Here is a 26,305-nt window from a genome sequence, read left to right as displayed (position 1 = left end):
GATCAGTTACTGGGTATGTAATGTGTTGATCAACTACTGGGTGTGTAATGTGTTGATCAACTACTGGGTCTGTAATGTGTTGATCAACTACTGGGTGTGTAATGTGTTGATCAACTACTGGGTCTGTAATGTGTTAATCAACTACTGGGTATGTAATGTGTTGATCAACTACTGGGTATGTAATGTGTTGATCAACTACTGGATCTGTAATGCGTTGATCAACTACTGGGTCTGTAATGTGTTGATCAACTACTGAGTATCTAATGTGTTGATCAGTTACTGGGTATGTATGTGTTGATAAACTACTGGGTATGTAATGTGTTGATCAACTACTGGGTCTGTAATGTGTTGATCAACTACTGGGTCTGTAATATGCTGATCAACTACTGGATCTGTAATGTGTTGATCAACTACTGGGTTGATCAATTACTGGGTCTGTAATGTGTTGATCAACTATTTGGTATGTAATGTGTTGATCAACTACTGGGTATGTAATGTGTTGATCAACTACTGGGTATATAATGTGTTGATCAACTACTGGGTCTGTAATGTGTTGATCAACTACTGGGTTTGTAATGTTTGAATGGCCCGTGACCGAATTTCGTTAAACAAAAAAATTAACTTACTTAAATTGTACTTTAAAAACATTATCATAGCATACAAAAAAATAATAACAACACAATAGAAGGAAACAGAACTTGTTTTAGTTATATTTCAAATTGTTGTAATTAAATTATGATTATTATGTTGTCAAGGGACCCACACAATCAAACATGTGGAATATTTTACCAAGGTTCTGTCTTGGAATGATTGTTGTTGGCATCGTTCGTAATGACGATTGGGTGTTTGGAAAAGTAGACTCGGTATATTGCATAAGAAACGAAAACGTTCCAACACAATGTAAGGCTCATAAACAAAATCTTTCTGTTAAACATAGCGTAGTGGAATGTGACGAGTTGTTCTGATTGAACCTACGAATACATTTACGTGGCTGAGGTTTTCCGAATACATAATTAAAACTGGCCGAGGGATTCCAAATGGTTTTATACTGTTTGATATATTGGGGAAGTGTTTGCTATTATGGGTTTGGTTGCACAGATACTAATAAGAAACCAGTTGAAAACAATAAATAAAAAATAACTTTCCGATCTCTTACAAACATTAGTTATTTGCATCTTGATACATAATACAATATGCAGAATTTTTTTGGTTGCCAAGCGGGCGACACGTGATACGGTTTTGACTTGTCCGACGCTATTTTGACTCGACATGGGCGATCGGGCGACCATAAAGTGCACACCCTAGGTATGTGTTAGTCAGTTACTGGGTATGTGTTAGTCAGTTACTGGGTATGTGTTAGTCAATTACTGGATATGTGTTAGTTAATTACTGGGTATGTGTTAGTCCGTTACTGGATATGTGTTAGTTAGTTACTGGGTATGTGTTAGTCCATTACTGAGTATATGTTAGTCCATTACTGGATACATGTATGTGTTAGTCCGTTACTGAATACATGTATGTGTTAGTCCGTTACTGGGTATGTGTTAGTCAGTTACTGAGTATGTGTTAGTCCATTACTGAGTATATGTTAGTCCATTACTGGGTATATGTATGTGTTAGTCCATTACTGGATACATGTATGTGTTAGTGTGTTACTGGATACATGTATGTGTTAGTCTGTTATTGGATACATGTATGTGTTAGTCCATTACTGGATACATGTATGTGTTAGTCTGTTACTGGATACATGTATGTGTTAGTCCGTTACTGGGTACATGTATGTGTTAGTCCGAGACTGGGTATGTGTTAGTCCGTTACGGGATACATGTATGTGTTAGTCCGTTACTGGGTATGTGTTAGTCCATTACTGAGTATATGTTAGTCCATTACTGGGTACATGTATGTGTTAGTCTGTTACTGGGTATGTGTTAGTCCGTTGCTGGGTACATGTATGTGTTAGTCCGTTGCTGGGTACATGTATGTGTTAGTCCGTTGCTGGGTACATGTATGTGTTAGTCCGTTGCTGGGTACATGTATGTGTTAGTCCGTTACTGGGTATGTGGTAGTCTGTTGCTGGGTACATGTATGTGTTAGTCCGTTGTTGGGTACATGTATGTGTTAGTCCGTTGCTGGGTACATGTATGTGTTAGTCCATTGCTGGGTACATGTATGTGTTAGTCCGTTGCTGGGTGTTTGTTAAACAGTTACTGACCAATGTCATCTTGTCATCCTAGAGAATCTTGAGGTAAGGGAATTGCCCCATATGGCATTACAGCTATAGGGCTCAAAATAGGAATTATAACCTGCTAAGAAAAAATATGACTTCCTGGAAATAAAACAGCACAGAGTGAATGGAGGGTTTGGGACAGTGTGTGGAAAATTAGGACCTCTGAGATGTATTTTAGAGCATTATGAGCTCTGACTCAGCAAAATAGAAGATGAGATGATCGTACATACATCTGTCTCTTGAGCCCAGCATTATTTTAACTAATAATTATTATGTATATATCGAACCACTGATTTTGTTTTAGCTTGTTTGTTAGGTTCCTTCAAGATCATGATAACAAAGTTTGACTGTATATGTTTTTCCTTACAGGTTATAATACTTCTAGTGAAACCCGTCAGCAGACATTAAGTCCTCTGCTGAGACGTAACGTGATACAGGTTGATCCTAAAACCAGGAGATACAACATCCATGGTATTCTGCAGGACTGCCTCGAAGTTTATTTCAACCTTGAGAACCTTCCTGGTAAGAATGATTAAGTCTAGCTATAGGGTCTCCATGGTTACTTGAGTACTCGGGCATGGGCCGAGTCTTGCAAGACTTGCATGGAAGAGGACTCTCATTTAACCTTTAGACTACTGGATTAATTTTTGACAAAAACCATGTTGAGTGGGTACAAGTTTATAATTTTTACTGACATATATTCACTTAAATAATTTATAAATACATAAAATAAAGTTCATATTTGAATGGGTAAGTTATTTTTGTGTGTCTTTTAATAATTTTTATGATATTTTAGATCAGTTAATGTTCACTAAAATTAGGCAAAAAATCGAACTAGTCACATTTACTTACTGGCATTTTTGGCCAGCTGTCCAGTATTTTTGTCTATTATTCTCGATAACAGTGGTTTTCTGACCAGAATTTTAAAAAACAAAAAAATTAACTTCGATTCATATCCCAATATTTGGTGATTTTTGTTATTGGTAAAACAATCAAATTTATTATCAAATTAGCTGTCGATCCCTGAAAATGACTGCAACGTACCGCGATTGTTGTCAAGCAAAAATACTTGGCAAAAACAATTTTTTCAACTCAAAATTACAAGCTACATGTATTTTGAATCGAAAAACAAACACCTAGAGATACAGGAAGCTAAGTTGTCTTCTGTTTCCTGTTATACAAGTCTTTCTGGTGAGTGTCGTGTGCAAAACGGCGGGAAATATGAATTGGGAAATGCACTGTATACAGTGTACAGGATGTCGACTGGCATGACATCGGCAAGATATCTTGCATGCAGTAGTCAGAAGGTTATATGTAAAAAAATTCAACGTCATTTTGCCATATGTTTGCCTCCAGTTACATTTTAGGGTTATATAAGATATAAAACAAAAGTCGAATATGTGAAATGCAATATTATGGCTTGATTTAGCATCCATGTTCAGCGTTAGAATTAAAGGCTGTGTTAAAACTAAGTATATACGTATACTGAACACCACAACAAAAATATGTTTGTGTTATGGTTAGTTTGGAATTAGAATAGTACTTAATTGAAAATGCTTAATTCTCTAAAATTGTAAATGGTATATGAACCTGTATTACTCCTGAATCTCAATTTGTGTTGTGGCGTGACGTAGCCCAATGGAAAAGCACTCACTTGATGCGAGGTGGGTCTAGGATCGATCCCCATCGGTGGACCCATTGGGCTATTTCTCATTCCAGCCAGTGCACCATGACTGGTATATTAATTAAAGACCGTGTTATGTGTTATCCCATCTGTGAGATAGTGCATATTAAAGATCCCATGCTATTAATGGAAAAATGTAGCGGGTACGTTTCCTCTCTAAGACTATAATATGTCAAAAATACCAAATATTTGACATCCAATAGCCGATGATTAATGTGTTAGTGGTGTCAGTAAACAAAACAAACTTTTAACATTGTTTTTGGTTCAGCGAGAATAAAGGCTGTGTTAATTAAGTCTTCTACAGGTATACATATACTGAACACCACAACAAACATACGCTAGTGTTAGGGTTAGTTTGGAATCACAATACTTGATTGAAAATGCTAAAACAAACTTTTAACATTGTTTTTGGTTCAGCGAGAATAAAGGCTGTGTTAATTAAGTCTTCTACAGGTATACATATACTGAACACCACAACAAACATACGCTAGTGTTAGGGTTAGTTTGGAATCACAATACTTGATTGAAAATGCTAAAACAAACTTTTAACATTGTTTTTGGTTCAGCGAGAATAAAGGCTGTGTTAATTAAGTCTTCTACAGGTATACATATACTGAACACCACAACAAACATACGTTAGTGTTAGGGTTAGTTTGCAATCACAATACTTGATTGAAAATGGTTCAGCGAGAATAAAGGCTGTGTTAATTAAGTCTTCTACAGGTATACATATACTGAACACCACAACAAACATACGTTAGTGTTAGGGTTAGTTTGGAATCACAATACTTGATTGAAAATGCTAAATTTTGTAGCATGATAAACTGTGTATCAATGTGTACTAGCTACTCCTGAATTTCAGTTTATGTTTATCCTTTGTTAAAACCCCCAAAGTTTACTGTTACAGCTGAAAATTATATTTGTTTTTCATTATATACATTAATGATAATTTCTAAAGAAATAACATGATTAGTAATAGTACAATGAATGAATGAATGAATGATTTTTAAAAAACATCCCAACACAAAAATGCACATCAGCTACTGGTACATTAGGTGCCAAACAAAGTTACCGGTAAATATTTTAAGGAATTAAATGTTGGGATTTTGTCCTTGAAGTCATCAAAGGCTGTGGTATGTGGTATGTGCTAGCCTGTCTATGGGATGGTGCATATAAAAGATCCCTTGCTGCTAATCAAAATGAGTAGCCCATGAAATGGCAACAGCAGGTTTCCTCCCTCAATATCTGTGTGGTCCTTAACCACATGCCTGACACCATATAACCGTAAATAAAATGAGTTGAGTGTGTCGTTAAATAAAACATTTCCTTTCTTCCTTCCTTGCATATTTTACCAATGTAAATTGACTGAGCAATTTTTATTAAACTATTGGAACGATCTCTCTCGATGTATGTATTTGTACAAATATCTCTTCATCAGGCTGACCATAACACTTCAAGTGACTTGTAGGAGTTTATGTTAAACATTTTACTGAAAATAAAGCACCCGTAATGCACCATAGCCACAGTTCAACGATGTATATAAGCTGTCACTCCCTGCAATGCTTATGCTATGAACAGTAAACAGAGTTCAATGACCTACATGTACATGTAATTGATACTCACTTAATGCAGGTAATTTACATGTATTTACGATCATGCCCGATGACACCGAGATTCAGATACTCAGTAAAACGGTGCAGTTACTATTTTAATATTTACTTTTAATCTGTTTTCAGTTGACAAAGTATATTTGATTTTTAACAATAAGGAGAAAAAAACATTTTGAAAACAAAAAATACAATATAGTTCACGGCAAAAGAAATGCCGCAGAGAATGAAAAAGTCTGTGACAGTCTCCACAGCACTGCCGATTGCAGGGGTTGCCCTTAGTCCTGCCTTGAGTATTGATCCTATAATGCCTTTTCTTGTGACGTATAGACGTATACATGTAGAAATGATGCTAGTATACCTTCAGTCCTGTCCTTTAATATACTTTTTTGTGTGTAATGTATAGATGTACAGAAGTGCTACTGCTGTAAACTCAGTTCTGTCTTGAGTATTGATCCTATAATGCCTTTTCTTGTGATGTATAGACGTATACATGTAGAAATGATGCTAGTATACCTTCAGTCCTGTCCTTTAGTATCCTTGCCATAATATCCTTTTTGTGTGTAATGTATGTACAGAAGTGCTACTGCTGTACCATCATTGCTATAATCTCTTTTTCTTATGGTGTCTAGAAATACGAAAGCGCTACTGCATTACATTCAGTCGGGTTCTGCATGAGCTGAGTTGCCAGATGGAGACAACCGAGTATCTGGAAGCATACGCTGCGTTTATCCAGGAATATCCCAACCTGCAGAAGCTGCTGACCAACGTGATCCATTCAACAGAGGAGATGTTCCCCTTCTACATCGAAATGGCGGCCACATCCTCAAATCTCATCATAGAGTTCTTTGGCAGTGAGTAGATTTGAATACAGTACAACACTGAACAGAATGACAATAGTTTTAGTATAACAAAGGGCATAGTATGTACTATCTAGCTGTCTGTTGGATGTGACATCACTAGTCATTCTCTATTTTACTAAATGATTATTTGATTGTGACCTACATTATAAATAAGATCTAAATTTTTGAAACTTGAAAAATGTGGTATGTCATATCAAGGAAGAAATTAAAAAATATATAATTTACATGTATTTTAAATGCTTAAATATTAACAATGTACTGAAGACTTTTAACTTTAATAGTATTTTTCTATCTTGTAGATGAAAGCATCCAGTTTTTCACCAAATGTTTTGAGCTAGCACAGTTGTATGGGAAGCAGAGAGACCAGGCTCTGGCGATGACACACTACGGTCGAACTCTGACCAATGTCAAGGTGAGATGGGTCATGTGAAGTTATAGTATTAATGGTGATAGCTTGTCTCTTCATACAAGTATACATAGATAATACATGTAGCTATCAACTTTAGTTATATAACATTAATTTCAGCAAGGCTTCAACTTCTAGGACATCACAATGGATAAGCTAATTGGAAGTCTTTAAATCAGTCTCCAACATGTATGATATGGCCCTGCGAATCTGGTTTAAACAATATTTATTCCCAAATATAATGCTGGTTGGGGACTGGTCAACAGGCAAAATGCCTATATCAAGGCCTCTCTATAAAATTTGAAAATGTAAGTCAGGTTTACGCAAGATGACAGACCAATGGTAAATTCCATGATTCCAAATCTTAAAGGCATATTCCCATAGGTAAGTTTACAAAACTATTTGCAACCTCAGGCCTACCAAGGATTATAAATAAAAGTAACCTAGATTGCTACTGAGATTGAAGAAAAGGTGGGTTATTTTTATAGTCACATGACAACCCGGTGGGGGGGGGGGGGGGGGGGGGGGACTATATATACCCTTTGGATATATAAGAAATGTACATTGCCATTCCTCACAGTCTTCTACTATAAATATTAGCTATATCCTTTCAGTGTATTTCCTAGTGACGTTTTTTCTTTTCAATATTACCTGTCCTCAAAACAAATGCATTCCCCCCCCCCCCACCCCACACGCAACAGATAATGGGATGGCCTAAATCTTCTACAGCATGCTCCCTTGTAGTTCCGGTCATGTGACTATAGCTTCCTTCATTTTCTGGTCGGATGTGTTTCTTTTGGCTCTGTTCTTGGAGTCAAACTTGGGTTTTTTGTGTGATAACTATTTGTGTATTTGACGGATTCGTTTCTGTCATTGTTGTTATTTTTCTCGTTGTACTATTTTGGCGTAAACACTTGTTTTTAAGTGTGTTTTTTCTACCAAAATTGTTGTTACCAGTGAACGTTGTGTGGTCGCCATTTGCAAAGATGGCGGCCCTGTTACCGACTTTGTGTTTTTTATGGTTGTCTTTTATTTCTCTTTGAACAGATAATTATTTACCATGTCGGATACTAGTAATTTCCGAGTTCAACACTCTTGTAACCGTTGTCTTTGTTGTTATGTTTATCGTTGTATTATTTTGGCGTAAACACTTGTTTTCAGTGTGCTTCTACCAAAATTGTTGTTTGCCGGTTAACGTTGTGTGGTCACCATTTGCAAAGATGGTGGCCCTGTTACCGGTTTTGTGTTAATGATTTTATATTATTTCTCTTTGTAGAAATTGTTATTATGTCTGATGTTTGTATTTCTCGACAAATATCCTGTACTCGTTGCTGGTAGTTTTTGTCTAGAGACGATCCACATGAGCTGTGTTCCTCATGTCGAGTGCCCTTCGGAGACTAGATATGACGCTTGATTTCAGCTGTCAGAGTAGGAGTTTGCGGTCTACTTGAAAATGTTGTCAACCAGATCCAAGAAGACTGACTCTACATTGGCGGGATCTATGGCGTCTTCCATTGATATTTACAGCGATGTCGGTGGTTGCTTCCAGGGTGGATCCTCAACCTGCAGATCGTTCACTATATCCGGTGGCGATGCAAGACAGTCGCTACTTTCGCTGGTTCCGGAAGTCATCCAGTTGCCATCACGTGGTACGGGGTTTTTACCGTGATCGTTTTACTATGGTTCATTGCGGCTTATCAACTCATTGACATTTACTGTTGTTACCGCTGACCGATGCTGTCTAGATTGTCTCTGCTGATGTCTCGCACCGGGTGGTGTGACGGCCGTGTATTTTAGCCGGTTGCTGTTTGCGTTGCTTCACTTCCACGTATATTGAGCTTACAGCGTAGCGGGTCTCTACACTGTCATTGGCTCTTGACTGTTTCACGGGATCACTGTTTCCGATGTCCTGGTTCCTGCATTACTCTACTACTGTTTCATGAAGTATCATTGCAAGAGTGATTTTGACATCGGCGCAAGATTTGTCGCATAGAGGTCGACTCCAGTTTCGCTGTATCCAGTTGTTTCTGAATCCATGCATTCAGTACTAATTGCTGATCCGGTTACCAGTCGCCCTGCAATCCAGTCCCTGATGGTGGCAACGCCAGGCAAACGTCTTCGACGGAGTTTCTTTGCGGCCATTCCAGGCGACTCATCATCTGTTCGCCGATGCGTCACCTCAGCAACCAGACATTGTCTGGGTTGTGGTCTCCAGAAGCAGCCGTGTTATACATCATCCTTCTGGCTTCAACAGTTGATTGGAGCAACTCTTATGGTGGTCACAGACAGTATGACCGTGGCTGCTTACATCAATCGACAGGCGGCACACTCCAGCAGTCTTCTGCAGCTGATGTTTTGCCTGTACGACTTGGTGCACGATGTGCCTCTGCAATTCCATGCACGACATATTCCATTGGTCTCCAACGTCCTAGCAGACTGTTTATCCCTGCTGTTATTCCCTCAATCAACCGAGGTTCAACCTTCAACTTCGGGTCTATGTGTCGCCAGTTCCAGATCCAGATGCCATCAACCTAGATGCTCTCGCCATCAGCTGGGATCAGATGGGTGCATATGCCTTCCCACTGCCCAGGGTGCTACAGTGGTTTCAACAATACTGTCGTGTGCTGTTGATCGCACCGATGTACATTCGCTGCCTCTGCCAGAGTGGGTTCATCTGCTGCTGCATCCCACATCTCGGCTCTACCATCCGCAACCACGCTTCTGCCGGCTACACGCATGGATCTTATTGCCATAGGTCTGACGAAGCAGGGTTTTTCTTCTCAGTCTACTGCGGCAATTCTGACGCTCATCGATCATCTCCTACTGCGGCGTACAATGTCTGATGGTGCCTTACTCTTTCTTTTCTTGGACAAGTCAGTTTCACACGGGTCTTTGTCAGATGAATACCCGTATTTAAACAGGTCCATTTTTTGTCTGCTCAAATACGACCGTAACCACATGTAAATAATTCAAAAGCGAAATCGATTGTCGCATATTTGAAAACCCCGAAAAATATTTATTCAAAGAACGTACACTATTGTATGTTTTGCATTTTTATTACCGTATTCGATTTATTGAACAAAAAAACAATGTACCAAAGTATCAAGCAGAAACAATAATACTGTTTTCGCTGATAGTATTTACGACATAGATCTATGTGCACTAAATTTAGCAAACACACACTCTATATTCGACAAACCTCGGTCGATTCCGGTATCAACGAAATCGACCGAGTTGTGACGAATGGCAGCCTCTACATATCGAATCCGTCAGCGGTTAGCACCAGTCGGGATTGTTCAGTTATTCACTGCCCACTGCATCACGTCTAATTATAGAACCTAGGATTTCCATGTCGATAGTTTAATGGAAAATATTAATGTTTGTAGGATCACTGGATGGCATATTAATTCACCCTTCATAAATTATTAACACGACCAGTCGGGCTACTCAGAAACACTTATGACTAGACCGAACCAGCTGTTTACTAGACAATGTCGTTCGGACGTACCTTAGTGTCGAAGCCTGTTGAAAGCTGTTACTTGGATGACTGTCTTCTTGTTGGGGTTCCCAGCTGCTGCTCGTGTTTCTGAACTACATGCCTTGGATGTGGACCTAGATTGGTTTCACCGTGAATGCAAGTTGGTTACCTTGGGGTTCCTCATGAACTTTGTGGCGAAGAATCAGCTTCCTGATCAACTGCCACGAACATATGTGGTCCAAAAGTTATCGTCCATCCTGGGTCCGGCTGATACTGAAGTCTTGGCTTTGTGTCCTGTTCGAGCTCTGAACCACTATATTGAAAGGACTCGCTCATTCGCCAATACCGTTCGAGGTTGTTCCTTTCTTGTCACCAGACGCACTTAACAGTCATTACCAAGAATACTGTGGCTCCTTGGATTGGATCTACGATTCTGTCGGCGTACCAGACTGCAGGTTAGCCTGCACATTGTGCCTCAAACCCGCATGAACTGCATGCAGTGGCCGCCACCATGTCTTTGCAAACACTCCTATCCAGCACATACTCACTGGCTGTTTCTGAGTGACGGACGCCATATTGTCAACTCTTACCTGAGGGACGTCTCCACTGAGGATGTCGAGGGCTTCCATCCTCTGAGTCCTGTGGTGGCTGCGCAGACACTGGTGAACACTAGCCGTCCTCGTCGCCGTTGAGGGTTGCTGTTGGATTCTAGGCTACACACCGAGATGTCCTTCGAATTGACAGCTGAGGACTGCCGAGACATTTGTTCTTTTGCACCTTTCACGTACTGGTGCCGGAACTTTTGTCTGGATAACATTTTCCTTTGCACAATCTGCATTTGGTATTATGTTTCCTAACTGGACTAACAGGTTTTTGGTGTACTGGTCAGAAAACACTCAGGGACCTGTTTAGTTCAGTGGTCTGATGGATGCACCCATACAATGTTGTTGCTAGTTATTTTTAATAACACTTCAATACGTTGGGAGGTTACCTAATACCTGCATCCCTGGTGGCTACGTCTTCCCACCTGTCAGAACCTGCATATGATGTGGCTTCTGTCTCCAGTTCCTGTTGGTTTCTTGGTGTCGGGCTTACCACTGCTGACGGATGCCGCCTTTCCGGTTGTTGTTCCTAACATCACCTGCATTGGGCTGTGACGTGGAAGAGGAGTCTTTATGGTTGGCCTAACTCTTTCACTGGTAAGTCTCCCTCCGGTCTCTGGAAGTTTTTAAGAGCATCTTCGGATTTGGTACCCACCACCATCTGTTGAATGCTGCACTTGTTTTGAGGACCGGTAATATTGAAAAGAAATGGAGAAAACTTTAAGTGTTTTCTCTTTTATAGAGATATTACCTGTCCTCAAGCGTTTATTCCCACCCATGCCTCCCAGCTTCCCGTCATCCGTGTGATGCGCTCAGTGAAAAATAAGGAAGCTATAGTCACATGACCGGAACTACAAGGGAGCATGCTGTAGAAGATTTAGGCCATCCCATTATCTGTTGGGATGATCGGACCAGTCCACTTGCGTGTGTGTTGGGGGGGGGGGGGGAATGCACTTGTTTTGAGGACAGGTAATATCTCTATAAAAGAGAAAACACTAAAAGTTTTCTCCATGTTATTATTTGAAGATCCATTAAATATATTACCTAGTGTCATATACTATATACTGGACTCACTGGATGTTTTCTCTTGTGGGTGGAATGTCAAACAGATAGGTACATGTAAAGTCCCACAATTAGGATTGGCAAATGTAATGTGCTTGAAAGGGAAAACGTTATTAAATATCTCTCCCACAGCATTTATGTGTGTGTATATATATATATATATATATATATATATATATATATATAATATATATAATGTGTGTGTGTGTGTGTTTGTGTATGTATGTATGGATGTATGAATATCTATATATTGTATGTATGTCGAGGTTGACTGTTACATACATAGATATTAATGCACTGGCACAGGGGATAATTAAATCCTCTCTGACCTCACAAATTGTCCCATGCTGTTGCTGGGACTCAAACCTATGCAGACTTTGCAGACTTGCCACGATACCTTTTGAGCTTTTAAGACATGTATGTATGTATGTATATATGTATGTATGATCAGGGCTCACCCTGGATCAAAAATACCTGTAGCCAAAATATTAGCCAAATGGAATTTTTATTAGCCATATTGAAAATGCTTTAGCCAAATTTGTTTTAGGCAGTACTGTATAGAGTATTTATATATGAATATGAAAATAAAAAAATTTCAGCTAATTGTGTACAAACTGGATTAAATAGGAATAACAAAACCTCAATGAGGGTAGGGGCAGTTAATATATTACTTCGATTTTTCAGCGGGGGTGGGGTTGGGATGGGGTTATGCAATATCTTCAGAGTTTGAAGCCAGTACCCCATACACCCACCCCCACTTCTAAGGCCTATGGCATTAAATTAACAAACATACAGAAATATGGGGGTGGGTTGGATGTTTATGGATGTTGTTGTTTTTTTCTTCCTTTTTTTCCAAATAAAATTTCGAGAGCTTTTTTTTATATATGTAGAGCTAATTATTTCTTTAAATAGCAATATTTATGTTAGTTTGATTTTTTTAAGTGACCCATCAATTCCCCACCACAAACAATTTCATAATTTGTGCCATGTTGTTGCGGTTGATTTCAGCGTCGTGTTAAATTCTTGTTGTGATTTCTGCTTACAAAATACCTTGGCTAAGAATGCCGACTCCATTTATTAAAAAAAAAAAAAAAAAAAAAAAAACCTTTAATAAAATACAAATTTACGGTCTTTTTAAAATCCGTCTAACTTATTAAATGTCACCTAACAGTCTTACAATTTATATCTAAAATTATCTAACAAATATGATTATTGTAAACTAATTTTATTCAGTGTACATTTAACTGCAATTTGTATAATTTAAATGCTGCATGTTCATTTCCGGCGATTGCGATCGGCATGCGTTCTCTCGACCATGGGTACGAAATTAACAAAGACAAAGGAATAAACAAAAACTGCAGTTAGGTATTCATTGATGCAAATAACTTGTTTTTCTACAAATTTACATCAAGATTTACTTTTGCGTAATCGTACTGTTTAATGTCCGCAACGATGTCTCTTGACACTCGGGGGTCAGCTGACTGAGGCGTGACGTATATTCCACCGAGAGCTGTTCAGTTCAGCCAACGAACGTTCTTCCTAACGTTCGCGAACTATTTGATTGGTGTTCGTCGTGTCCATTTGGTTTAACATGAAGTGCACAAACCAGTGTAGCGAACGTTTTGTTTTCACTCGGTCTGGCTGAACTCGGACCTTGAGATGGCCTACATGTCTTTCGGCCCTGAACTGGCATGTGTATTCAAATTGACACGCATTGTCGGTCTGTTTTTATTAGCCTACTTTGGTTCAAAGATTTTACAACGTAAAAATAACAAGTTACAGATTTTCCAGACATTGCTGTCATACATGTTGAATGCATGCCGTTAAAATTAATAACCGTGATTATTAAAATAAGCAAACATTATAAGGCCTACGCTGTATTCTGCATGACACCGTTTCTCGTTACCGGTCACGAGATCGCTATTACGCTAATTGAATATTTAGTAGTATTATTATGTTTGAGGTGTCGGATAGATTATGTAACCGTTTGTTCACATCAGAAGACAGAAAATGGCTTAGCCAGAATTTTAGCCACTTGCAAATTTTATTAGCCATTTTTTGTAAAAATTAGCCAATGGCTAATTTGGCTACTGACAGCGCGAGCCCTGTATGATGGTATGTTGGTATGATGGTATATATGTATGTATGTGTATGTTTGTATATATTTATGTATGTGTATGTTTGTATATGCATGTATGTGTATATTTGTATATACTGTAGATCCTGTAATTAATGTGTCCCTAAATTAATGCAAGTGATGGTGGGCAGACTGAAATGCAACATGAAAGTGCATGGCCTCCCTTTAAAATATTACTTTCATAACAGCACATCTGTGTACTTTTTGGTTAAATCAGAGTTATAGGCATCTTCAATAATACCAACTCACTAACATGTCGGTGTACGCATCAATTAACCTGTTTAGTCCCTAGAGTTTTTGGTGAGATCAACTCAAAGCATACTTTTGCAGCAATCACATATGTAACATGTATAGTTACATAAATGTGGTTAAACATTAACATACATGTACTGTTACCAATGTATGTTCCTAAGTTGGAGAGTTGCACCCAATGGACTTAACTCTGAATGGTGATTTCAAAGTCACAATGAAAAAACAATTCACCCAGTGGTATGCCGACAAAGTTGCAGCGAACTTGAACAGTAAAAACAAAGAAACGCTCAACCTCAGGAATTAGTGTGCTAAAACCCATTCACGTGTGGTGGATCGTGTCGGCTTTTGCCAGTTGTGTTATATAAACTTTGTTTTGTTTTGTTTTAATGACATGGGACACATAGATAAAACATAGAAATAAATGTGTCATATTATTAATGTGAATAACACAAATTCACATTTTTCGCATTAATAATTATGATTGCATTAATTTCAGGATCTACAATATATGTATGTATGTGTGTATGTCTGTATGTACATACGTAATGATGGATGCATTAATACTTGTCTGCATGCTTGTATACATGCATATATGTATAATATATATTTATATTTGTCCTTAACAGTGTGATTTTGTAGGAGGAAGAAAAATGTTAACAATGGCTGTCAACATCCTGGAGTTGTCTCCCCCTTCAGAGTCTTTGGCTTCTGTTACACTTAGTTTGGGTTGGACGGTTTATCTCCAGGGCCAGATTCCAGAAGCTATTAAGTATGTACTACTGTTTAAAACTACTTTTTTTCACTTTACTGAACTACTGACTAATTTGTATGCCTGTGCTGGGAAGCACGGAAATTCTAGCCAATATCTAACCTGCAGACACGATTTAAGGGACCTAGCTTATCTGAAAAATCGATAGATTAAAATAATAATTAATAACTGTTTTCTTGTCTAGGTAACATAAATTTGTGTAAATGATTTAATAAATCAGAATATATTTGATTGTTAATAACATTTATTATGTAATCACTTTTTGTATTGGTAGACTTGGGACCGGCCTCGGTGGCATCATGGTTAGGCCATCGGTCTACAGGCTGGTAGGTACTGGGTTCAGATCCCAGTCGAGGCATGGGATTTTTAACCCAGATACTGACTCCAAACCCTGAGTGAGTGCTCCGCAAGGCTCAGTAGGTAGGTGTAAACCACTTGCACCGACCAGTGATCCATAACTGGTTCAACAAAGGCCATGTTTGTGCTATCCTGCCTGTGGGAAGTGCAAATAAAAGATCCCTTGCTGCCTGTTGTAAAAGAGTAACCTATGTGGCGACAGCGGGTTTCCTCTAAAAAAAATGTCAGAATGACCATATGTTTGACGTCCAATAGCCGATGATAAGATAAAAAATCAATGTGCTCTCGTGGCATCGTTAAATAAAACAAACTTCTTTTTTTTGGTAGACTAGGATGACTGATTAATATAAAATAATATATAACTTACAAATATACTACACCAGGTATCTGATGAAACAAAAGTGAAATCGGATACAAGGGAAATTCACACAGTTCAGGAAAATGATGTCTTATTGATTCCATGTGTAATGTTAAATGTTTTACTCGTCCTCAATGAATGTAATGTTTTTCTGAAAATCTGTAAATTTCTGCATTTTGAATATGTGAACATTTTGGACCAATAAGGCAGAATAATATCACAATTGTCTACTCTATAGCTTTTAGCACTCAATACAAAACGTTTGCGAAATAGTTTGATATACTAATACATGTAGTGTCATGTTTACTCTGTTACTTATTTACCTGATTTAGACATTTCAGGAGAGGAGGAAAGCGTAATGTTTGCTGTCAGCAAACTTAATTTTTAATTATTTGCAACAAGCAAACAGCTGTCCTCGAAATACACATGTAGTCCCATCCTTTTCTAACTGCTAATTATGATTTCACTGATTCAGACATTTCAGCAGAGGACTTGCGGTCGTTCAAGAAGCAGAATGTGAAGACAGTCTTACCTTGTGCAAACTGCTCAACTGTCTGGGTCTAGCTAACATGTTAGAGGGTAAGAGGTTGCACATTTTAAAATGTATCTGACCTTAAAATGTGTTTGATGTTTTGGTCTGGTAATATCTTAGAAGGTAGGAGGTTGCACATTTTAAAATGTGTTTGATGTTTTGGTCTGGTAATATCTTAGAAGGTAGGAGGTTGCACATTTTAAAATGTATTTAACCATGGTAGCATCTTATAAAGTAAGAGATTGCAGATTTTAAAATGTATTTGAACATAGTGTGATTACATCTGATAGGGTAAGAGGTTGCTCAGTTTAAATTTTTGGTCTGGTAATATCTTAGAGGGTAAGAGGTTGCACATTTTAAAATGTATTTGGCCTTGCATGGTCCGGTAACATCTTAGAGGGTAGGAGGTTGCACATTTTATAATGTAATTTGACCTTGGTCTGGTAACAATTTAGAGGGTAAGAGGTTGCATATTTAAAAATGTATTTGTGATAAAATTATAGAGGGTAATTTTAAAAGGTATTTGACCTTTTATTAGAAGGTAAAAGACGTACTGCACATTTTATAATATATTTGAAATTTGCCTGGTAAGATCTTGGAGGGTAAGAGGTTGAACAGTTTAAACTATATTTGACCTTATTGGTGTGATAACATCTTAGATGGACTTCTTTGATGGTCTAGATTCCAACTCAGTGTTTTACACCACATTTCATGCATGGTTAAACAACCAGCAAACCGGTGCCAATCAATCAGCACTGTTTTTAGCTGTTTCCATCTTGGTGGTAAACGCAGGCAGGAACAGGTAGTGCTTGCTGTCCATCAAAGCTGATGACAAATACATGAATTCCAATGGTTGAAGCAATTAAATTGTCTGAGCGAATTAAATAATTAAAATCAACAATACATTTGGTACTTGTTCCTCTAAATCCACATTTATTACTGAATACTTTCTACAATGATGCATATTATTATCACTGGCATAGCCAGGATTTTAGATTGGGGGGGGGGGGGGGGGGGGTAACCCACTATTGTGTGTGTGTGGGAGCTGACACTATGTATGTATGTATTTTATAAAATTTAATACAGTAAAAAAAAAAAAAAAAAAATTCGATTGGTGTGGGGTCATGGCCCCCCTTGCTACGCCACTGATTATTATTATTAGTATCATCACGATTATCTGTAGCAGGAGTTAGACTCAGTGATAAGGATTCCACACTTGACAATTTAAATGCGTCACAAACTTTGCAGCTACTCCTATGTCAGGTCCAGGGAGGCTGTCCAGATTTCAATGGCTCTACTGATGAAAATAAAGATGACTTTGGCACTTGTTCGGAATTCCTTTTGTTCAAAAGACTATTCCCGCTTAAAACTGAAACACTTCTCCAACAAAGGTGTTGTGTTCAACTTTTAACACATGATAACAAAAACTTTCTTCAACACCACTGTTTGAAAAATACAATCCTTTCATTTGTTTGTAAATACTTGGCCAACACTTGAAATGTTTTACGTTTAAAACTTTAAATAACTAACTTACATGTATGTCATACCTCAATATGGCGTCACTTATAACAATGTGATGTAACGTCACAATTGACAGCACACAAACCCTAATAATTTGTTATTTCAAGCCTCTGAATATGCATCTATTACAATAAACTAAGAGTCAATAAAACAATTTAATTGGCAAATAATTATATCGTTGTTACTTTGATAACTTCATTTAATAGAAAGATTAAATATTATTATTATTATTATCAAGATTATCCTAATCACCATCTTCATCATTATAAACCAATTATCGTTTTCCTTAGCATTGGATTAACTATTTTAATTGGTATAGTAACATGATTGTGTAGATACTTTTAACATTTTAATCATTTGTTACTATCCATCAAACAGCTGTATAGTAGAATACATGTGTAAGAGTACAATTAAAATCTGATAACTGTATAGTGTGCTAATATTAACACTGTTTCTATTTCAGTCATTCACTATGGACTCCATGTATAATCTCTTGGTTATTAGTTTAATAATTAGTATGCACCACCACCTACCTAGCTTGGTTTTATTTAAATGCTACTATTTTAAAGCTGAAAATTCTAGTTTTAAAAAAAATCTAACAATTTAGAAACATTAATGTTCTTACCATCACGCACCATTCTTTGATATTGTTTGGCTACGCTCACTATCTGCATGTGTTGCAGTGGGTATTGAAGTGGGTTGCTCTTACATTGGCAATTGTAATACAATATATTTAATAACATAGTCTAGACTTAGTAACAGACTTGTTAAAAGTTGTATTTGAAGGCTGCTGACAATAACCATGCGCTGATAGCAATAACATACAAATTTATTAAAACTGTAGTTGTTTTTATTTTAAATGAGTAACTGGTATTATAATATGGTGAAGTGAAGATTGTGAGTTTATTAAGACTTGTTTTTTGTGTTTCTGTTCTGCAACTGATGTCATTATATGGTGAGGCAAGATTGGGGCAGTATAATAAACTTGTGTGTTTTACTATAAAGAGGTATATTCAGCTACATGTGTGCCTTCATGTTACATAACACTTTTTGAAATACATCATAACATGTAGGTCTTGCTTTGTCTGACGTACAGTAGCATATAATCACCTCGAACAGAAGCACCATACACCTATTTTTACTTTTTGAACTTAAGATGACTAACAACTTATTCAAAGTGCCCATTGTTGAGCGAATATACATGTAATAGTGTGGAGCAAAATATCTCTGTATTCATCAGGGTTTGGGACATGGGGTTTTTCAGCTAGCTGCTAAGAGAAGTGTTGGTAGAAGAAAAATAAACCGGATGATCTCGTCTTAATGTTTAAAATATAGTTGAGATTGCTTATTTAGGACATTTATTATAGCCATTTGGTGTTAAGTGTTATGGACATTTTTGGGCAATATTTTGCATGAGGCCAGAAAATATACCCTGTAGCTTGGCATGTTAGACCATCCTTCTTTGGTATTTAACCTTTTACTTAATTAACTTAGAGGTTTTATGTGCACATTCAGAGCAAGTTGTTGTAACACTCGGCTAACTGTTTACATTGTTCATCTCTTTCATTCTGACCATCTACATGTACCGACCTATGCACCATCCATCTATTCATTCATTCATCGACATCTATCCATTGATCCATCAATTCATCCATCCATCCAATGCATGATGCATGTTCATTTAATTGCACTTGACAAAGGAAGCTGCATATCACCATGCAAATACTCTTTGCTGACTAACCAATCAAAATGATGCATTTCATAATGAACACTGTTCCAAAATGTCCTCCTTTACGAAGCATCTGCAAGATTGGTAAATGACTTATTTTCTTAACTCATTAATTCTAATGTAATATGATTATAATTGTATTTTTTAAAAACTTTCTTCAGGTTTGTTTAGAAAAATGTTCACTATTGTATATATATTTTCCTTTCAATGATCTTGTGTTAATCTGATCATGTATACATGTTCCCCATGCAGAATGACCTAAGTGTAAACAAAGTCCTTTCAGTTTCTATTTCTCATAAAATGTACTTCATGCTACCACAGACACCAAGTTGACCAGCAACACATTAGATATGCCTAAAATCAATAATTCAAGCAAAATGTAAGTAACATAGTTATTAATTTAATGGTAAAAAAGCCAAACAACAATTGTAATAGTCACAAACATGTTTTGCTGTTTAGTAACTTAGGGTGAGTGCCTTTAAACCAGTTGCTCTAAATTGGTTTATGATACCAGGTCTTTGGAGCATCTCTCAATTTCGATCATCATTCTTGTAGCACATATGTTGCTTACTTAATTTGATGGTGGGCTATGGTACATGTACCTGTATATTTCAAAAGGTTTTTTTTTTTTTTTTTTTTTTTTTTTTATTTTTTTTTTTTTTTAAAACATTGGAAAATGTTACACAAATGTGGCAAATATGCAGAAACTGTTTTTAAACTATGGTTGTCAGTAAGCAGCACAGCCGATGATAACGGACATTTCTTACACACCCATTGGCGAGAACACCATGCGTTATTTATGATATGATAACACATACCCGTTTACACACGTACATGTGTTAACAATTTCAGGACATACGACTGGCTGCTCCTAGGTGATGATCAGGTCACCAAATGCCATATATCCAATAAAAAACAACACAATGGAAATCGATTACACTGTGACATACATGTATAGTTATCATGTGTCTATGATGCGTAAGTCAGCTACAGGTGCAACGGCTGTAAATACCATTTATCTCACAACTCGTTGTTTAAAAACGTATCAAACTCACTTTCGCTAGTTAGATATATTTTAAAACAACTCGTGAGATAAATGGTATCTAACGGCTACTCATGTATTATTCTCTATTTGTAACTTATCTACTAGAGACAGTCCCCAAAGGTATTCTAGTATTCATCCCTTTCTCTCTTTGTTTTATCTTTCTAGGAAACCTCAACGAGGCTGAAAAATATTTGTTCAGTGCTTTGAGAAAATTCAGACGGAAGTTTGGTGACATGCATCCTTCTGTTGGGTCCGTCTATAACAACATCAGTTTATTGATGGGCAATAAACGGGACTACGAAAGGTCCATTGAGTATTGTCTTAAAGGACTCGAAATCAAACAGGAAACCAAAGCCCCATTAAAAGGAATCGTTGCTTCACAGAACAACGCTGCAGCTAAGTATGTCCAAATGGGGAAGTATGATGAAGCCAACGTTCTCTTGAAAGACGCTATGAAATCTCTGGAATCCGCCCCACAGCTGTACGGCTTTGAAAGGGGACTGACTCTTGATAACTTAGGTCAGATGTACTCGAAGCAGAAAAAATATGAAGAAGCTATAGCAACCTTCAAGATGGCAGTGGATATTAGGAAAAATGTAGCCAAAGGAGGTTCTTCACACATTGAAAGCCTCGTCAACTTAGGACGAGCCTATAAAGCTGCCGGTGCTCAAACAGAGGCATTAGAAGCCTTTGAGGAGGCTGTTTTCTTTCAATCCAAAGTTTACAGGCAGAAAATGGAAGCTCTCAGAATGTTTACCTGTTATACCCTGATGATAGAAATATTGACTGAATTGGGTGAAGTTCAGAGAGTTAAAACATGTTACAAAAAAGCATCAGAAGAACTGGAAAGTTTAATAACAATCTATCAAAATAATGGCCTTGATGGGGAGGCTGAAAGAATGAGCAGACGACTTGATGACCTCAAGAGAAACGAACAAAACAACCCTCTCCTGCTGAATATATAGACTGAAATTTATTTTGTAAATATTCAATATATCAATGCCAAATTACTGTTGAACAGTATAGTTTATTTAATCTTTAAACTTTATGTGAGAGAGAGAGAGAGAGAGAGAGAGAGAGAGAGAGAGAGGAGGGGGGGGGGGGGAGGGAGAGAGAGAGAGAGACACACAGAGACAGAGTTAGAGAGAGGGACGTGAGGTGTGTGTGTGCGTGTGTATTAGCATAGTAGGCTGACAGTATGCATATTTTTTTTATTGATTTTCCTTTCTAGGAAGAGTATTGGCAGAATTGTATAATAATAATTGTTCTATAACCAAAAAGGGAGACCACGAACCTACCACCACGTTTCCAGTCCTACGATCTTGTTTCTACAATGCTGGAATATATATTATCATTGTATTTTTGTTTTAATTGTTCTGAAGTTGTATGTGTTCATTTGCATGGAAGTGTTTTGGTACAGTGCACTGCTGATTGCGTCGTTCAAATCTGTCGCATAAAATATATGATTCCTTCACAGTGGAAGCGGCATCCAGACCAGTCGATAGAACGTTCTCCTGAGGTCCTTGGGTTGGAGGATCAAACCCTCTCGGTGGACCCATTCTCTGACTGGGTTCTTTCCTGACCTAACCAGTGTCCTATGACCGGAATATCAAAGACTGTGGTATGTGCTGTCCTGTTTATAGGAAATGTAACTAAAAAAACCCACTTGATGCGAATGGAAAAATGTAGCGGGCATCTTGTGAAGACCACAATCAAAATTTCAATTACTAACTGATAGCAGAAGTGTAGAATTTTTTTAATTCCACCCAGAATTGATTTAACAATTGTTATATTTCTTTACAAAGTTTTAAGTTATACTTATCTTCATTTTTATATTATATTGTATATTTATCCACAGCTACATGTATTTACACTGTTTTTACAGAATTATATACTTTTTTTATTTTCATTGCAAATAATAATTTTCATATATACTTACCTTTGTTTGATACCCAATAGCTGATGTGTATTTTTGTGCTGAGGTGTCGTTAAACATCCACTCATTGCAATAGCACATGAATAATTAATCGTTGTGCTTTAGTGGTGTCATTAAAAAACAAACACTTTTGAAGAAATGTATCGAATTGTAATGTCTGTACCACTACAGCTTACCTATACAAAATGGGGAACATAAGAAGTGTTTAAAAATACGTTCTCGAAATCACAGACCAGTGTGGTGTAATTCTGTCACGTTAATGGCAAACAATAATTAGAAGAAAACAAATACATGCTGTAACTTTACAATGGAAACTCATCACCATCAATATTTCTTTTTATGCTATGCTAATATCAACTTGCCAACTGTAACGACGGAGTTTGCCAACTCCTAGTTATAGTACGTTATTGTAGTCACTTTACAATGGAAACTCATTACCATCAATATTTCTTTTTATGCTATGCTAATATCAACTTGCCAACTGTAACGACGGAGTTTGCCAACTCCTAGTTATACAATGGAAACTCATTACCATAGTTATAGTATGCCAACTCCTAGTTATTGTAGTCACTTTACAATGGAAACTCTTCACCATCAATATTTCTTTTTATGCTATGCTAATATCAACTTGCCAACTGTAACGATGGAGTTTGCCAACTCCTAGTTATAGTAGTCACTTTACAATGGAAAATCATCATCAATATTTCTTTTTATGCTATGCTAATATCAACTTGCCAACTGTAACGACAGAGTTTACCAACTCCTAGTTATAGTACGTTATAGTAGTCACTTTACAATGGAAACACATCACCATCAGTATTTCTTTTTATGCTATGCTAATATCAACTTGCCAACTGTAATGATGGAGTTTGCCAACTCCTAGTTATAGTACATTATAGTAGTCACTTTACAATGAAAAATCATCACTATCAATATTTGTTTTTATGCTATGCTAATATCAACTTACCAACTGTAACGATGGAGTTTGCCAACTCCTAGTTATAGTACGTTATAGTAGTCACTTTACAATGGAAAATCATCACCATCAATATTTCTTTTTATGCTATGCTAATATCAACTTGCCAACTGTAACGACAGAGTTTACCAACTCCTAGTTATAGTACGTTATAGTAGTCACTTTACAATGGAAAATCATCACCATCAATATTTCTTTTTATGCTATGCTAATATCAACTTACCAACTGTCACGAAAGAGTTTGCCAACTCCTAGTTATAGTATATTATAGTAGTCACTTTACAATGGAAAGTCATCACCATCAATATTTCTCTTTATGCTATGCTAATATCAACTTACCAACTGTCATGACAGAGTTTGCCAACTCCTAGTTATAGTATATTATAGTAGTCACTTTACAATGGAAAATCATCACCATCAATATTTCTCTTTATGCTATGCTAATATCAACTTACCAACTGTCACGAGAGTTTGCCAACTCCTAGTTATAGTATGTTATAGTAGTCACTTTACAATGGAAAATCATCGCCATCAATATTTCACCTTATGTTATGCTAACCTCAGCTTACCAACTGTCATGACAGAGTTTGCCAAATCTCCGATCTCTTGAGTTCTACGACTGTCCTCTTGCTGGTCTGAGCACTCTTCCAACTCAATTCTCGTTGGAATTGTTCTCTGATTTGGGTTTTACGTCCCAGCCAGTTCCCTGGTATATCAAAGGCTGTGGTATGTGCAGTCCTGTTTTTAGGAAAGTGTGCATAAAATACCCCTTGCTGTTAATGATAAACATCTGTCGGGTTTCCTCTTGAAACCACTTGTTAGAATTACCAATTTTTGACATCCAAAAGCTGATAACTAATTAATTAATGTATCCTACTGGTGACAGTAAACAAAACCAATCTTAACTTTAAAACATCCAAGTGCAAACCCTGATTGCTTCATACTGGAATTTGCGATGATTTATATATTTATACATTTTAAAATATCATCATCATTAGCAATGGGAATTGATATGATGTGAAAGAGCCTTCCCCAGTGCACCACAACTGGTACATCAAAGGCCGTAGTATGTACTGTCCTGTCTGTCAGATGGTGCATAGATATCTTGCTACTAATTAAAAGATATAGCGTGTTTCCTCTCTAAGACTATATGTCAAAATTACCAAAATGTTTGACATCTCGTAGCTGATTATTAATAAATCAATGAGCTCCAGTGGTGTCGTTAAACAAAACAGACTTTAACTTTTATTATGTTCCCATAAGATATTAAAAATAACGAATGTTGGTTTGGTTTTGTTCTTTTTTAAAAATTTATTTTAATGTGGCCACAGCTACAGTTTATAATAATTATTTAATTAATTATATGTTGGCCAAAATAGACATTTTATGGCGTACCACCCTTCAAGTATGTTCGCCTTCCACAAGATAGAAATATGAACAGTAAGCCAATAACCATTAAAGATAGTGTAACACCTTTAATTGCTTATTTTATATGAAGACGATGCTGCCCGCCCCCCATCGACAAACATCTTTGGCAAGGGTTCGTTTACACCTCCTTTCACACAAACACACACACACACGCCCACACACACTATAATGCGCTTGGTTGTGAATTAAAACATTGAGTTAAAAATATACTAAATCGGTAGCTGATCCAGAGGGGAGGTTCTAGGGTTGTGTACCCTCTGCCGACTATGGACTCGGGTGTTATTTCTCGTACCAACCAGTGCTCCACAACATACATAAAATAATGTTTAAGATTTCAAGATTTATTAAAGCCGCACGCCATAGTTCCATCCAGCGAAAATAAATTATAATTTGGTTAATCTACAAACCTGTAACACACTTAGATCGCGTTTTTATCAAATGGAGTGAAAAAGCAGGTTTTATATCGATAAATACCATGGGAATCCCCATGTCCCAATTGCTTGAAATAATTTTGAAAGTTAGTATTCTGATGTCACCGGTAGATGTCGCTCGAAGCACAACAATGCCTACGTCACGACAAATTTCACAGTGCGCACAGACTTGGGGTGCATTCCTTTCACCTCTCCTGGACATGTTCCAACTGTTCTGTCCTGGTTGTATCCCCTCTCCAGATATCGTAAGACTTAGCAAAATTATTGGTTTTAAGGGTTTGTAACGTTTTGTATTGAGATACTTACTTGTTTGAACTTTATTGTTACTGAAAATGTTCACGAACTGTGAAGAAAAATCTCACAAATGAACAACAAGCAAACAACAACAAATCGGATGTTGATTGCGCGAACCGTGCACGAGAAAACAAACCGAACCAAAATGATAACGGTCACGTGGTATACCAACGTCTGTGACATTGAAATGGAAATATCCCCTCGAAAAATAGATTAGACCTTGTCTGCTCAACGGTTTTTTTTCAGAGGCCCGTGGCATTTTATGAAATACGAAAAATGTATATTCTAAATAATAAACGGTAAGTAAAGTGCAATTTTATTTGTGAAAAAATGGGTTTAATAGCGAAAAACAACGGCGTAATGGTTAACAACTAGGGCGTGTCCCTTTAAGCAACACGGATACGTTTTCAAATTATGATTTTTTAAAAATTGAATAAATAATGGTAGTCGTCTCCAATATCAGTTTTACAAAGTTTGCATAATCTGTTTTCTCTAGGAAACTAGGAAAGTTAAACCATCTCCCAGTTTCGATCGATAATCATAAATTTGACCAACGCATCTATTTTCGTACGATAATCTCGACAAATAGGTTTCGAAGTAAAATTTTGTTT

The 26,305-nt window shown here is 37.1% G+C and overlaps 1 protein-coding gene across 3 annotated transcripts in view; it reads left to right on the top strand.

Moving 5' to 3' along the window:
- LOC121370288 overlaps window positions 1-21,988 on the top strand; it is a 40,226-nt gene extending 18,238 nt beyond the window's left edge. For 2 of the 3 annotated variants that reach the window (XM_041495427.1, XM_041495426.1), the window contains exons 5-10: window positions 2,597-2,749; window positions 6,151-6,372; window positions 6,681-6,793; window positions 14,945-15,087; window positions 16,278-16,381; window positions 20,795-21,988. In XM_041495427.1, coding sequence (XP_041351361.1) covers window positions 2,597-2,749; window positions 6,151-6,372; window positions 6,681-6,793; window positions 14,945-15,087; window positions 16,278-16,381; window positions 20,795-21,594 — 1,535 coding nt within the window. In that variant the 3' untranslated portion in view covers window positions 21,595-21,988. Of the gene's footprint in view, window positions 1-2,596; window positions 2,750-6,150; window positions 6,373-6,680; window positions 6,794-14,944; window positions 15,088-16,277; window positions 16,382-18,318; window positions 19,669-20,794 lie in introns of all 3 variants that reach the window. The other variant, XR_005957663.1, reaches the window with a different exon arrangement.
- Window positions 21,989-26,305: the final 4,317 nt, after the last annotated feature.

The sequence above is a fragment of the Gigantopelta aegis genome, chromosome 4, assembly GCF_016097555.1.
Source record: "Gigantopelta aegis isolate Gae_Host chromosome 4, Gae_host_genome, whole genome shotgun sequence".
Lineage (NCBI taxonomy): Eukaryota > Metazoa > Mollusca > Gastropoda > Neomphalida > Peltospiridae > Gigantopelta > Gigantopelta aegis.
The sequence above is the reverse complement of the archived record's forward strand: the minus strand, read 5'-3'. Positions and strand labels throughout refer to the sequence as shown.